Raw genomic sequence first — 13,901 nt, forward strand, 5'->3', positions numbered from 1 at the left:
ACCATCTTTCTGTCACGCCGACTACGCCGACAGATTCTCGCATAATGTAGCATACAATGTTTTTGAATAATTATATGTATAAACCATGACTTTTATGCTTGCTGCCAAAATGTAGCTTCGCAGGTTCGCGCGCCCATAAGTAGTTGGTGGTAAGCGTACGGATGTGTGTGTATTCACAGACATTCACCTGTTTAATCCAATATGGTGGTACGGTTCTTTTGGCACATGAAACGAAAGGAGCAGAAAATTACCTTAAGCACCTAGCCAAAGAATGCTACCCATTAAAATGTTTATGTACACGTTTTAACAGGGATACCTGAGGAAAGTGAGTACGTGAAAAAAAAAAAATAAACTCATGAAGGCTGTCATTGGGCATACGATCTAATTTATTTGCCGATTAGCCATATTTGGCCGTGACAGAAAATGGGCGAAAAAAGTGAAGCGCAAGGCTTGCTTTTACAGCGAAGCTGTTAAGGGCTATTTCCCAGAGCATCCTGTCCGTGTGTAGACACAAAATCCTGAAGATAGTGCAATGCCGGTCCGACCCGCTGCGGAGGTGAAGCAGGCTTTAAGATGAAGCTTTATCTCGGGCGCTCGTATCTAAATAATGTAATAGGAGAATTCGTTTTTCTCGGCAACCACTGCACCAACTTTGACGAGCTTTGCGGAATTTTAAAGAAAGATTTAGGGTCTAGTGACTGTTGGTCTTGAATTTATTATTTAGGTCGTAAATTTTTTAATAAAAATGAGCGAAAATTGAATATTTTCAGAAAACGAAAATATTAAGTTTACAACTCTGTAACTCTACAGTGAAAAACGATACCACAATTCTGTGAATGGCATCTGATAGTACATCTCAAGCGGACAACATTGACATGTTACACATCAATTTCCAAAAAAAATTTGTAATACAGAAATACAGCTTTTGCAGAGCCCTTGTAAACAGCGTAACAAATTCACATAAGATAAAAATGACAAATAGAATGTATCCGCTTTAAATGACCTAATGGATTCCGTTTACAGAACCACAATATCTTTTCTTGATGCAGAGCTATTAATTTTTAAAATTCGTGCTTGACTTTTGTTGAAACTTTAGAATTATTTAAAATTCTTGTAACAAAATTCAGGTTCTAAATCGAAATTCTGCTTACAGCAGTCAGTAGAATTTAGCTTTCTGTTTCAAATGCAACGGATTTCATTAAAATCGGTCAAGGGGTAATTTCCAAAAAGTGTTTTTGCGTTCTACATGTATTTGAATAGGCCATGTTGGAGTTGGGCCTGAGCTAACAGGAAGCTTTAGGTCAGGGCCAACTCCAACGTGGCCTAGTCAAATACATGTAAAACGCAAAAACTCTTTTTCTAAATAACCCTTGGACTGATTTAAAAAAAAATGTGTTTCATTTGAAACAGGAAGTTTAATTATTGTGACTGTTGGGAGCGGAATTCTAATTTAGGGCCTGGATATTAAAAAAAAAATTTAGAAAAATTCGAAAGTTCGAATAAAGGAATAGAAGCATGATGTTTACAAATTAATAGTTATACATTAGGAACAGCTATCACAGTCATATAAACGGCATCTATTAGCACTTTCAAAGCCAACAAATTTGATATATTAATTTATATCCCACGTGAAATTGTTACGCTGTGTACTAGGGTTCTGCGAAAGCTGTATTCCCGTATTACTAAATTTTTTGAGGATCATGTGTAATATAGGAATTTTGTCCGCTTTTCATGTACTATTACATACAATGCACAGAATTACGATATCATTTTTCATTGCTGAGAGATAGAGTCATAAACTTGATAGTGTCGTTTTCTGAGAAATTGCTAATTTCGCCAATCTTTAATAAATATTGACGACTTAAATAAAAAATTCGAAGCGAACAGTCACTAGATAAAAAAGTGTTTCTTTTAAATACAACAAACTTTGCAAAATTTGGTGCAGTGGTTGCAAAGAAAAATGAATTCTCCTTTTACATGTATTTAAATAGGATCACCCAAGCTGAAGCTTCCTCTTAAGCACTCCCCATACGTGGCCAGATCCTGAAGACAGTGCCATGCCAGGCCGACCCGCGGTGGAGGTGCAGTTCGCCATTAAGGGGCCCACATACACAGTTTCGCTGGTCGTCCTTCTTCACAGAATGGAAGGGCACTGTGTTTTTTTATCGTTGAGCTTTTATTCCTAAAACTCCATTTTCCTACCTTCTCTCTCTTGAACTACCAAATGCACAGTCAGTGGTCTCAGCCTCTGCGGAGCCGGATACTTTCGTTCTAAAGAAGAGAGGAGCCCAGCACCCTACCGTCGAGTCAAGTCAAATTGGGCACAAGTCCGTCTACACAACGACGTCAGGTGAGTGTCTAGACCTGTCTTCCCATCTTTCGCGAAGAGAACTCAAATACATATGTAATTTTAGTGAGACTACAGAAGGCGTACCTCTTATTTTCGACGAAGATCGTTGAACAAGAACAACAAGAGTTCCTTTGTTGCGCTAAACTATTGCGAAACAAGCGCGAACAATGCTGATGCTGAAATAAGTTGCCCACTCAGTATGCTAATTTCCAAAGTTCCCAAGCGCGAGGAAAGTTTTGCGCTACACAGCGAAACTTCTATAGTGTCGGAGAAACAGTCGAACGCAGAGAGTTTACCATATAGCGTCGCCAGGCACCGTTTGTCTACGAAACCTGTGGAAAAGGGTGTCAGTACTAACGACTACAAACATCGTGGAAGTTTGCATCTGTCACATCGTTTGCCGACTAAACAATGGTCCATTCTCTTTCAAAGTGCCATAATTTGTTGCTTTGTGCAATGCCACTAGACCACGCGACCCTCTGACCTGTGGCGGTGCTTTGTGCTCTAAGAAGAATTGGCTGTTGGGAAAGAAGCTACGGTGTCCACATTAACCGACCATAAGAGATGGTTTGATCATTGTTACAAACATTGTGCGACATGCGATTCTTTATTTGCTTTCAGGAAGCGATGGTGTGGCTACGGTTTCTGTGAGTGCTGAAAAAGCCCAGCGTGCCTGCATCTCTGAAGAAGACGTTCATATTTTGGCTGCTATTGGCGCAGAGGTAAAGACAACCTTTCCGAGATTAGACGCTGTAAATAGTCGCTTGATGGCTCCCTCAAGGGCCAGTAACCACGTGACACGAAGCGCTTTGCCCAGTCGTTCTGCGTCCTTCTCCCACCCTGCGCAGGTTTTCGCGCTGCCCTTAAAACATGAATTAGTAGACCGAATTACAGTTTAATTTTCTCCAGGCAGTAAAGCGCGGGCGTTGAGCGCGGTCGGCGCAGGGTAGAGACGCCGAATTTTGGAAGGTCACCGCACGAATTTCGAAACGAGAAGTGCGACAAAATAAGGTATAATGACAGAAAGAAATAGACACAGCGCTGAGTACTGCTTGCCACTAGAACACCCACTCGCAGAGTAAACCATTCTTAAAAAGTTCGTGTAGCGTCCATCTAGAATTATTTTCAGTCAGGAAACGCTAAGGATAAGGGGCCTTCTCCACATCTTTGGCGGTTCCCTAGGCCGGAATCGATCTCAGATTCTATCTTATCATTTTGTTCGTTAGTATGTTTTTAGTTACACCTATGACACACAAACCGGCGGCGTTGTAACTACTTTTTATCATTTGCAATTAAAAAAAAACTGTGATTCAGTGCTCTCGGACATATTCTTGGGACAGACAGCGGGGTTAGTTGAAATTTCGGCATTTGATGCATTTTCCGCGCTCAGAGGGAAGCAGGAAAACCGAGAGAAGAAGCGGCAACACGATGGGAGGACGCTGTTCTCGAAATGACTTCCCTGCCCGGAAGGTGCACTCGCACGTCGTGCGGCAACAGACGGCAGAATTAAATCGCTTGCATGCGTGAAGCCCCTCGTCACGGATGTGTGGCTGACGTGTCTTCACACAGATAATCGCTCTCTTTGATTGATAGTGTGATGGACACAGTGCTAGCACACCTATCAGAGCCTTTCTTCATGCTACCTGCCGTGGCGAAATTGTGGATATGGGGTTGCGCTGCTAAGCATGGGATGGCGGCAACAAATCCCGCCGCACTTCGTACGGGACTAAATGTACAAATGCCCGTGCGCATGCATTGTGTGCACGTTAGAGAACCCCAGGTGGTCAAAGTAAGTGTGGAGTGCCCCTCTACGGCGTCCCTCTTAATCAAAGCTTGGTTTTGGCCCGCAAAGACCCTGAAATTGATGTGTTATTTGTATTTTTGTATGCTAAATGCTTGGAGACTCAATTTTTAACGTTTGTAGATTGAGGGTGTGCACTGGCACCAGTGACAGTGGTCTGCGAAGTCACCGGACCCAGCGAATGCCCATACCTGCGCATGGTGCTACATCGTTCTGTCGTTTATGCAGCGCCGCGTCTTGCCGACGTAGAATTTGCAACATGATAAGTAGTTTTCTATAAACAACCTCTGTGCTACATGCAATGAAAAAAGATGTCTGCCGCACTTTCATGAGCAGTGGCTTCACGGATGCGCCACGATTCAAGTTCTGCCGTCTGTTGCCGTGCGACCTGAAAGTGCATCTCTCGGGCAGTAAGATAAGTCCTCTCTGCGCTGTTGTCTTTTCTTCTCTCGGTTTTCTTGTTTCTCGTTAAGCGCTCGAAATGCATCAAGTGTTACATATTCTTGCTAAGTAATTTCGATCTCGATCACCGCGCATGCCTACAGCGCCCAAGTGTGAACAGTTTTGTCAGCAGCGCTGTCAGTTCAATAAAAAGAGGATGAGAAAATTGAGAATGGTTCATTATTCGCCCCCTTCGCAGGGCAGGGATGACCGAAAGAAAACATCTTGAAAGGAAGTAGGAAAAAGAAGCTGCAGTCTTAAAACGCCTTTCATTGGCGCAGTGGACACTCCTGTGTCAATTGCTGGGATGAGTGGGATTGCTGAAAAAATTCACTGGATGTCATACAATTTTCTTTCGTGTAGACATTTGGGCAAGGTTAATCGCATGACACGAACTACCCGCCTACAGGAACAATGAACAACCGGAAATACTCAGACTGAGCGTTGCGTGTGGGTTTGAAGCCTAGAAAAGAAACTTATTCGCTGAGCATATATTAGTTTGACATTCTCGTGCTGCTTCCAAAATTCTCATATCTCTCAAGGCGACTGAGATGAAGTTGGCAACAAATAGGCGCCCTTTATTATGCCGTCAAGGCTTACACCTGTAACGAATGCAAATTCCGAAGTAATGACTCACATAAAATATTGTGTTGCTTTTGTACTTTTCTTCGTATAGATTGAAAAGACATACACAACACCACAAGATATTGAGTGGGCACTCAAGGATGGAATGTTCTTTATGCTGCAGGTAAGAAGTGAAAAAAGAAAAGCTGCTAACTCTTTCTGCTAGGTGCCTGCAGTCAACTTAGCAGAAAAATTCAGCTTTATTGGATTTCGGTATTGAGTATGAAGCGTCCGCCTGAATGACTTCAGCTAGCACTGAATGACAGGAAAAAAGCGTGATTCGTTAGTTCAGAGCAGGAACACAAGACGAAAATGAAATCTGGCCCATGACTTTATATCTTCAAAAGACATGCAGAGAAGACAGGGGCGCCGATATGGGCTTGTTGGTCGGTGACCAGTAAAAGGTATCTGTATAGCGGAACAAAACCTGTGCCTTTGTTTTGTTGCGCTATACAAATACCTTTGAGAGAAGACGGACCGATGGACACTCCCCGGCGACATTGGTGCCACACACGTCATGTAAAGCAAATTAAATGTACGCCTATGGTTGACATATGACGAGAGCTGTCTGTAAAAATTTCACACGAATCCGTAAGGGGCTTGAGGTGAACGCCTCTGCCACTTTTGAACGCGACAGCGTTAAGGGCCGTCTAAGCACGTGGTCGTGGGATCCAATCCCGGTCACGGTGGCCGCATTTCGATGAGGGATAAATCCGAAAACACCCGTGCACTTTGATTTAGGTACAAGTTAAAAAACCCTATACGGTCGAAATTTCCGGAGCCCCCCACTACGGCGTGCCTCGAATTCAGATCGTGGTTTTGGCTCGCAAAGCCCCATAATTTAGCGTTAAGGGCCCTGTGTCGAGGACAACCCGGGGTTGGATGTCGCTTCGGAAACAAAAAAAAAAAAAAAAAAAAAAAAAAAAAAAAAATTCGGACCAAATTCTGAACCATGTATACCCAACCACTTTTCTACCACCAAATTTGCTCATACTTTGTCTTTCTTGCTTTACTAAGGTATTCCTCGGAATGTTGAGAACGGTAGCCCACAAACAAATGTAATGAGAAAGAAACCACCGACAGCGGAAATCTTTTACGTCATCTTTTTTCAGACTGAAATATTAGAAGTGCCAAACAATAGCAGGAGACTGAGCCACACTAGAAGCCGCGTTTGTACCAAAAGGTTTGCCGTCGTGCATAGCATTCGCCACCAGCGTTTGCCAGTAAACGTTACGGTTACATAAACTGCAGTTACCGGTAAGCACGAAAAACAGTCAGTGGTTTTTGAATGCTACCGCGTTCCACTATTAAAGGCGAAGCTTAAGCGTTCTCCAAATTTTTGTCTTGTGTTTTCCTCCTGCTGCTGAAAAAATCATCGCGAAATATTTTTTTTTCTTTTCGCCGAGTATGCTCAATGGCGATGCATATTGCCCAATTCGATAGAAAATGAACACTCTGGGCGGGTATTTAAGTGTGCCATCAATAAAGGGCTAATCTTAGTCATGGTGCTCCTTTCAGTGCCGTCCCGTCACAACATTCCTCAGGGAGAGCGACTGCGAGATGCTCCACGAATTCAACGAAGGATTGAAATCAGCGAAAGAAAGTTTCACCAAGGGAAATGTATCGTGAGTATGCGAGATCTAAACTTTTCTCAAGCCACATATTAATTAAGTCTTCCGGGAAAATTTGACCATTTAGCCGCAATATTTTGGCACACTTTAAGAGCATTTACTAGTCTACATTTATGTATCTATTTGGTTGCCAATGAAAATAAAGGAAACAATTAACTTTATTGTACAAAACTCCTATCCTGTCAACAAAAGTCGCTTTAATTTTCTACAGTCCTATTGTAAAAAAATACTAATGTAAAATACATATGTCCGTGTTGAATAATTACATATAGAGAATATGTCGTTGAGTGTGAAGACAAAAACATTAAGGTTTGCGACTCATGCAGAATGCTTTATAACACAGAAGTAATATGCACTAGAGCATGGCATGGTCCATTTTTTTCTTGTCGAGGCCTGGCCTGAGCCCAGAAGGGCCACGCGCTCACCCACTCAAGCCTAGCCTTGCAGTTTCAAATCCGCTCGTGTCCTGCCCGGACCAAAAAAGATTCGTGATCGGATAGATCCAACCGGCTTGGTTTGTGCCGTTATATGTTGAGCCTGAAGAAATCCTGCTAATCCTGCTCCATTTCTCAGCTATTGCGAACATTCCAACCGCACAGGCGTATTCGTTGCTGAGGCAGATTTACGGTATCATGTTTTCTATGGGGGTGCATGGTGACAAAAGAACAACTGAAAAATAAACGTGTCATATGAAGACCGGGTTACATTCGCCAAATAGTGGAAGGAAAATGTACTGCGGAGCCACACATGACTACCCGTTGCAGAGGGCTAGCCATTCCTTTTCAATGTAAATAAGGGCGCTATAACGTAAAACTAGGGCTCTATAACGTAAAACTATTCCAAACTTTTCTATTCCAATTCTGCAATGAGCCCACCGCGATTGGTCAAAAACTTTTTTGGACGACCTCCACTTCACCTGTCTGTGACGCGACGTCACGAAAGCCGCGATAGCTCCCCATTTTATATGGCGTGTACACACTGATTATACATAATTTGACCGAACAAAACAAAAATAGTTTTTTTTTTCTGATTCGACGCCTACTTGCCATTAGCCCTCGGCTATTGGTCAAAAGTTTTCGGGCTGCACCCACTTCACCTGCCTCTAACGCGACGTCACAAAACCGCAAAAACTTACCACGTCAGAGTAACGCGTACGCGTTAAAGATGCGTTAATGTGCCGAACAAAACTGAATTTTCTTCTGAATAGCCTCAGGTGTCCTTGTTCCGAAAGGAATAAAAGATGGCAGCCACCGATCGTTCAGGCACTGGCTACTCGCCCCGGCCAGAGACCATGTGTTTATTTGCGTGTAATAAAGCTTTTTGCGTGGCCGTGTAACGTTTTCGAGAACTTTCGCCCCGTTTAAGACCTCGTTCTGCCAAGACTTCTTTTCTGAGGATCCGTGTTAGGGTCATTCTTAAGCTTCCCTTGCATGCCGCCGGGACTGTCGACGAGCCTCCGCAAGCTAAGTAAGAGAAAGCGGACCAATCGCCGGCACCACCCTCCTCATACGGTTATCGATATTCAGTGCAGTGGCTCGGCCCCATCGAATCCCTGTCCACTTGAGCGTGCTCCTCGCATCTTGTGAGCGAATTAGATAAGACAAGCCACTCAGTGTAGGCCATGTTATTAGTTTTTCAAGCAAACAAAAGTGACCTCCTATGAACGAGGCGAGCGTTTGATTGGTCTGTTCCGACAACGCTGCGGGTAACCGCCCGATGCTTGCCTCGGCGGTTACGTAAATTTGACGTCAGGAGGTTGAAAAAAAAATGACATATTGGAATACTTTTATGTTAGAGGGCCCTAAATTCGCAACTACCATATCTAGAATTCGAGCTAATAAAAATTGGTGCGAAAGTAAATTTAGGCACTCTAGTCTAATGGCTTTCAGAAATGCCTAATTCACTGCCTCTAGAAGCTCACCTAGCTCTAGTGTATGTAAACGGGTCACACAGACGGATGAAACTCATGTGAAAGTTTGCTTCTGCATGGAACAAATAATTGTTATTGTTTTATGGTACCTCGTTTCCATGTCATAAATACCATATTGAGTTAATCAAGTATCTGTCGTTCATAATACGAGTGAATCCTGCCTCTGTCTACTTTTGTTTTAACATGTGAAGTGCTCTTCAAAATGCATGTAAAGCGTAGACCACGCAGTTTCTGCTGTCTTCACCACCAAGTTAAGATGTGATACTTTGCTCGCGTTAATTCCCAGTGAACCCGCGTAGTGCCCTAAAGAACAAATGCTAGACGCTAAACACGAGGTCCACGTGATCTATTGCGACAAATAGCCTTTGAAAATAAAATTCCAATGCAATAAACTTTTCTGCTTTCTGTTGCATATTTCTCATAGCCTTGGAAGATTGTCTATGACTACGACTGTGATTATTGTATGCTCTCGCTCGGACTGTTAAACATCACTTTTCAGTTAAAATACATGCTATACATTTAGAAGGCCACGTAAACAAATGCCACGTTTCCCTATCTCATGAACTTTCCTTGAATATTCGGTTTCTGATTTATTTTCAGTGAAGTGCTGCCAGGAGCCGCATCTCCGCTCTCTATATCATTCATTCGATGTGCCTTCGACATCAACTGCAGGGTATGTTTTGGTGCTTGTTCTTGATTACTGTCTTTGCAGAACTCGTGCGATAATTCTAATGGAAATACTTAATTTAAATACAGGCGCTCAGGCGTTTCTTGTCATACTGAAACAGAGTTTGCAAGCCGTGCTCCCGTAGGACAACAAATGCGTGAACGCATTGCTGGAGAACATGCGTCAGACAAGGCTGTTCGAGTTTATTTGAATTTTTTTTGTACCCATTTACTACATATGGGGCGAAGTAAGGGAGGGGTGGGGCTCACCTCAAATGCATCCAACAAAAAAATGCCTTGGTTGCTGCCATCTGGAGGAGATAAAGCAAAGCACACGAGTGAGTAGGCCTTTAACTTATGCGAGCAAAGCGCCGGTTCAGCTAATTGGCGATCCATAGTTATTAGTGTTTTAGCGCAGAATCCACAAAAAAGCGCGCATATACACGAACAGAACCGGCGCTAATTTCTAGATAACCTTTAATGTCAGGTGTTAGCAATATATATACCAAAAGAGATAAGAAGAAAAGACAGAACATAGCTAATTACTTGATCGCACCAACAAGAGCGCGTTACTAAGCGTTTGCTACCAGCTGCCTCCAAGGAAACTTACTTATTTGGAGATAACAAAAGAGACGATGAGTTGACGCATTCATGATCATCACTATTCATTATTGAAGCTTCTACAATGTCGCGCGTGCACCGATTTTTGTGTCTGGACAATACTGCAGTGTTTTCAAGATACGGAGCAAACCCACAGCCCGGCAGTGTAACAAACACCATGTGTCCCTGTCCTTTCTTTGTCACGTACTCCTGTGCTCCGTTAACCACTCGTTTAGGCACCATTACGTCTGCCCTACCTACGTTCTGCCACACGATAGCGGTATTCGATAAACGACACCTTCGGCACCTCCACCGATTTTTTGCTGGTGCTTTGCTTTGCAATGGTTCTTTGGCTTTTTACCGGTGATGTCATGTTGCACATCTTGGTCAACTTGTCTTGGGCTGGCATGACGAATATAACGGCTGCATTTTCCTCATTTTTCTAGAGGCGATGTGGCGTCGTGTGCAGATATGGGATGACCGCCACCTTCTTTCGATCAGACTTCATTTCTATGCACCTGATCCGTCACGCGTACTTGCTTCGTCTTGCGCAGAAGAATCTCAGCCACGGTAACAGTCAAGTGTTCAGGATAGCCCGTATTTGTATTCCGAAGCTTTCGTTTACCCGATGCACGCACGTAAGTGCATTAGCCAGGCAAACCTGGGTGATTCACTTTTTCACCATTTCACCAGCTTCATGTGGGCCGATAAACACGGCAAAAGGGGCTTCCTGCTCTGTGGCTCGTACATCCAGCAGACATGGCCTAGGGAAAACTAGCTTCAAGACAGTAAACCTGAGCATATCATTGCATATTTTGTCCAATAATGTTGTTTTGCTTCAACGGGGCACTTGTCCAGCTGGTGTGCTGTGGGGGAGAGCGCTGAATTAGGTGATGTAGCTTCCCGGATAGTTGCTATAAAATTAGCAAATTTCAACTGTTCCTTCGGCTGTCAACTGATTTACTGCGACAGTAGCTAGCTCTCAAAGTGGCTTTCAAATAATCTTAAAAATGCCTGCTTCTTTTCGTCGCGGAAGACGCCACATTCATCAGGTGCAGGATTGCTTGCTGTGGCCTCCTATGTGGATACACGGACAACGCCACTCTAGAGTTTGCGTGGCCCACGAAACCCCGCAGAAATTGCCAAGCTGTAAACGTGCGTGATACTTGCTGATTTCGTTAATGAAATTTTTTTACTAACGTAGACTAACTAACATGACTAACTAACGTAACGGTCACAACTGAAGTCTTGATGAGTGCGCATGAAACCATGCGAACAGTGTACAGTTATACAGAAAATTTGACATTCTATGGACGAGTCCGTACGGTCCAGGCCAGGAATGGTATACGCTGAGGGTACACACATTACGGTTACATACGCTGCAGTGGCCGGGAAGCGTGGCAAGCAGTCAGAGATCTTTGAATGTTATCGGCGTTGCACTCTTAAAGGCGAAACGTAAGCGTCCTCCAAATTTTTTGTCTGCTTTCGGTAAAGTTTGCTATTTAGCAATCAGTGACTTTTTTAGTGACTTGAATGAACAGTTGCCGATATTTTAACGACTTATAAGTTAAAAAGAGTGCTTGGAAAATGGCCTTCAAGAACGTGCTTTGATATTCAAAAGCCACAGACAAATGGCCGAAACTCGCTGTACGGCGCATAAGCTGCGTGTCCATGATGAACCAACGGCTGCCTTCACATTCGTAGCCATCACATTGTGATAGCTGCTTCACAGCACAGTGCTCGCCATAGCCTTGACATTGTGGTGACAAAATTGTAGTTTATTTATTATTTACAAAACTTATTGGATGCACATATAGTTGAATATTAGAAAACCTATGTGAACCCGCAGCGTCTAAACGCTGTGGGTTTAGCAGTGTCACGAAATTCATTCAATTGGTAGACCCCTGGCGAACGTGTCACAGAACTAATTTACCAAAACCAATCGGAATTAATTTTCTGTTCAGATTCACAACACAGCAGATGAATAAGCCATATCGAATGCGTAAATGCGTAAATATCGGAACCGCTTAGCTTGTTCACGCGCGACTGAACAAATCGCTTCCGTTTCTCACGCCTTTCGGACCAATAAGTACTTCACGACGGCTTTCGGCTAGATCAAGGGCAAAAATATGGTATTTAACCTGTACAAAGCTCGAGTAATTGCCATTGTCATGTTAACAACATGCGGCCAAGCGCATTCCACAGTATCTAGTTCTGCCATCACGAATGTCGACAAGTACAAACAATTTATGGATAACATGCCGACTAAATGCATTTTCCTGCTACAGAAAAACTACGTTGCTTGTGTTCTTTTGAATGGTGCTGTATTTTTAAGCTTCCAACCTGAGGACAATGAAAAATTTAAGCTGTCATAATCCAGTATGTAAATATTATAGGTGGATGATGGAATATCGACTTTTTCAAATGCGAATTGAATAAGAATAGTAAGTATCGAATAGCGAATAGACAAGTGCACACGCGCACATTTACAGCAGGAATATTTGTTTCAGTATAAATAGGAACGCGCTTGCACTGAATAGACAGTCAACCATCCCGCATAAGTAAGATCGTTTTAAACACAAGATCACAACAGTCATGAAAAGAACTACACGAATAATCACTTGGCACCTTTAAGCGTGGTGCTTAACAAGCTTTCCAAGAATAACAGACATTTGAAACTTACATACTTTTCAAAAACGCAAATGAATAGTTGCTGAAAATTATCAGAAATTATGGAAAAGGAAAATAAAACGCTAAGGAGGTATTTGTGTCCCGTAGAAAGAATACAGAGCGCTTTACAAGAATAAACACCACTTAATGTAACGTAAGAGATAAAACTCCTACATTACTAGGCTGCAAGAATGACTAATTGGTAGGCTAGAAGCACAATATAGCCCATTGTCAAGTATCGGACAAAATGAAAGGCAACAGAGGGGCCTGATTTTGTAAGAACGCTCGCACGTATTTGTTAGTCCGAACCATATTAAAACAACAGATAATGAACAAACGGAATGCATAGGATAAATTATTTGTGGTTTCTAACTGAAGTGCAGAAATGAGAAGCTAATGGCAAATGGAGGAAAACTCAACTTGGGGGCGCTGTCGGTGAAAGCCGAATCCTCAACGTCTGCTTTTCGCCTGCGCTGCCCTACAAACTGTGCAACGGCATCGACGGAAATTCCCACGCCCATGCAGTCTTGGCTATTTATGTATGTATATGAGATCTAACGCAAGCAGTGTTAACCAGCGCAAAATTTCCAATGCAAAAAGGAATTTAATTTATGGCGTTTTACGGGCCAGAACAACGATCTGATTATGAGGCGTGCCGTATTGTACGGAGGCTCCGGAAATTTTGACCACGTCTGGGTTCTTTAACGTGCACCTAAATCTAAATACACGGGTGTTTTCGCCCCCATCGAAATGTGGCCGTCATGGCCGGGATTCGATCCCGCGACCTCGTGCTTAGCAGCCCAACACGGTAGCCGCTACGCAACCACGGAGGGTCCTGAAAAACCGAGAAGAAAGCTTGTATTGACGATCTGGTTTCTGCATTGCATCCAAAACCTTGCCGCTGTTTTGCTTCTGATAATTATAATTCGCGATACGTTGTCCAGCAGGTGGAGAACATTAACCCGATTTGCACGGTCGGTTGTTGCGAAATATTTGGTTAGTTTTGATGTTGGAAACTTCCCAATAGATTTTCGAATAGGGATAAAATATTACACACCAACTACTCATATTCGAAACTTCAATATTTCCCGATTCTCATATATATGGCTATAGGTTTACTAATGTATTTAATAATAATAAAAAAAATATTTAAATATTTACATACCTTGCTAAAGCTAAAGCCCTCTA

General features: G+C 42.9%; 1 protein-coding gene across 1 annotated transcript in view; it reads left to right on the forward strand.

Moving 5' to 3' along the window:
• LOC126540572 (rifampicin phosphotransferase-like) overlaps positions 1–13,901 on the forward strand; it is a 119,050-nt gene that overhangs the window by 58,098 nt on the left and 47,051 nt on the right. Inside the window, exons 19-23 of the mRNA XM_050187411.3 lie at positions 2,233–2,350; positions 2,972–3,072; positions 5,269–5,340; positions 6,735–6,841; positions 9,378–9,450. Of these exons, the coding sequence (XP_050043368.2) occupies positions 2,233–2,350; positions 2,972–3,072; positions 5,269–5,340; positions 6,735–6,841; positions 9,378–9,450 (471 nt within the window). The remainder of the gene's footprint in view (positions 1–2,232; positions 2,351–2,971; positions 3,073–5,268; positions 5,341–6,734; positions 6,842–9,377; positions 9,451–13,901) is intronic.

The sequence above is a fragment of the Dermacentor andersoni genome, chromosome 2, assembly GCF_023375885.2.
Source record: "Dermacentor andersoni chromosome 2, qqDerAnde1_hic_scaffold, whole genome shotgun sequence".
NCBI classification, from domain to species: domain Eukaryota; kingdom Metazoa; phylum Arthropoda; class Arachnida; order Ixodida; family Ixodidae; genus Dermacentor; species Dermacentor andersoni.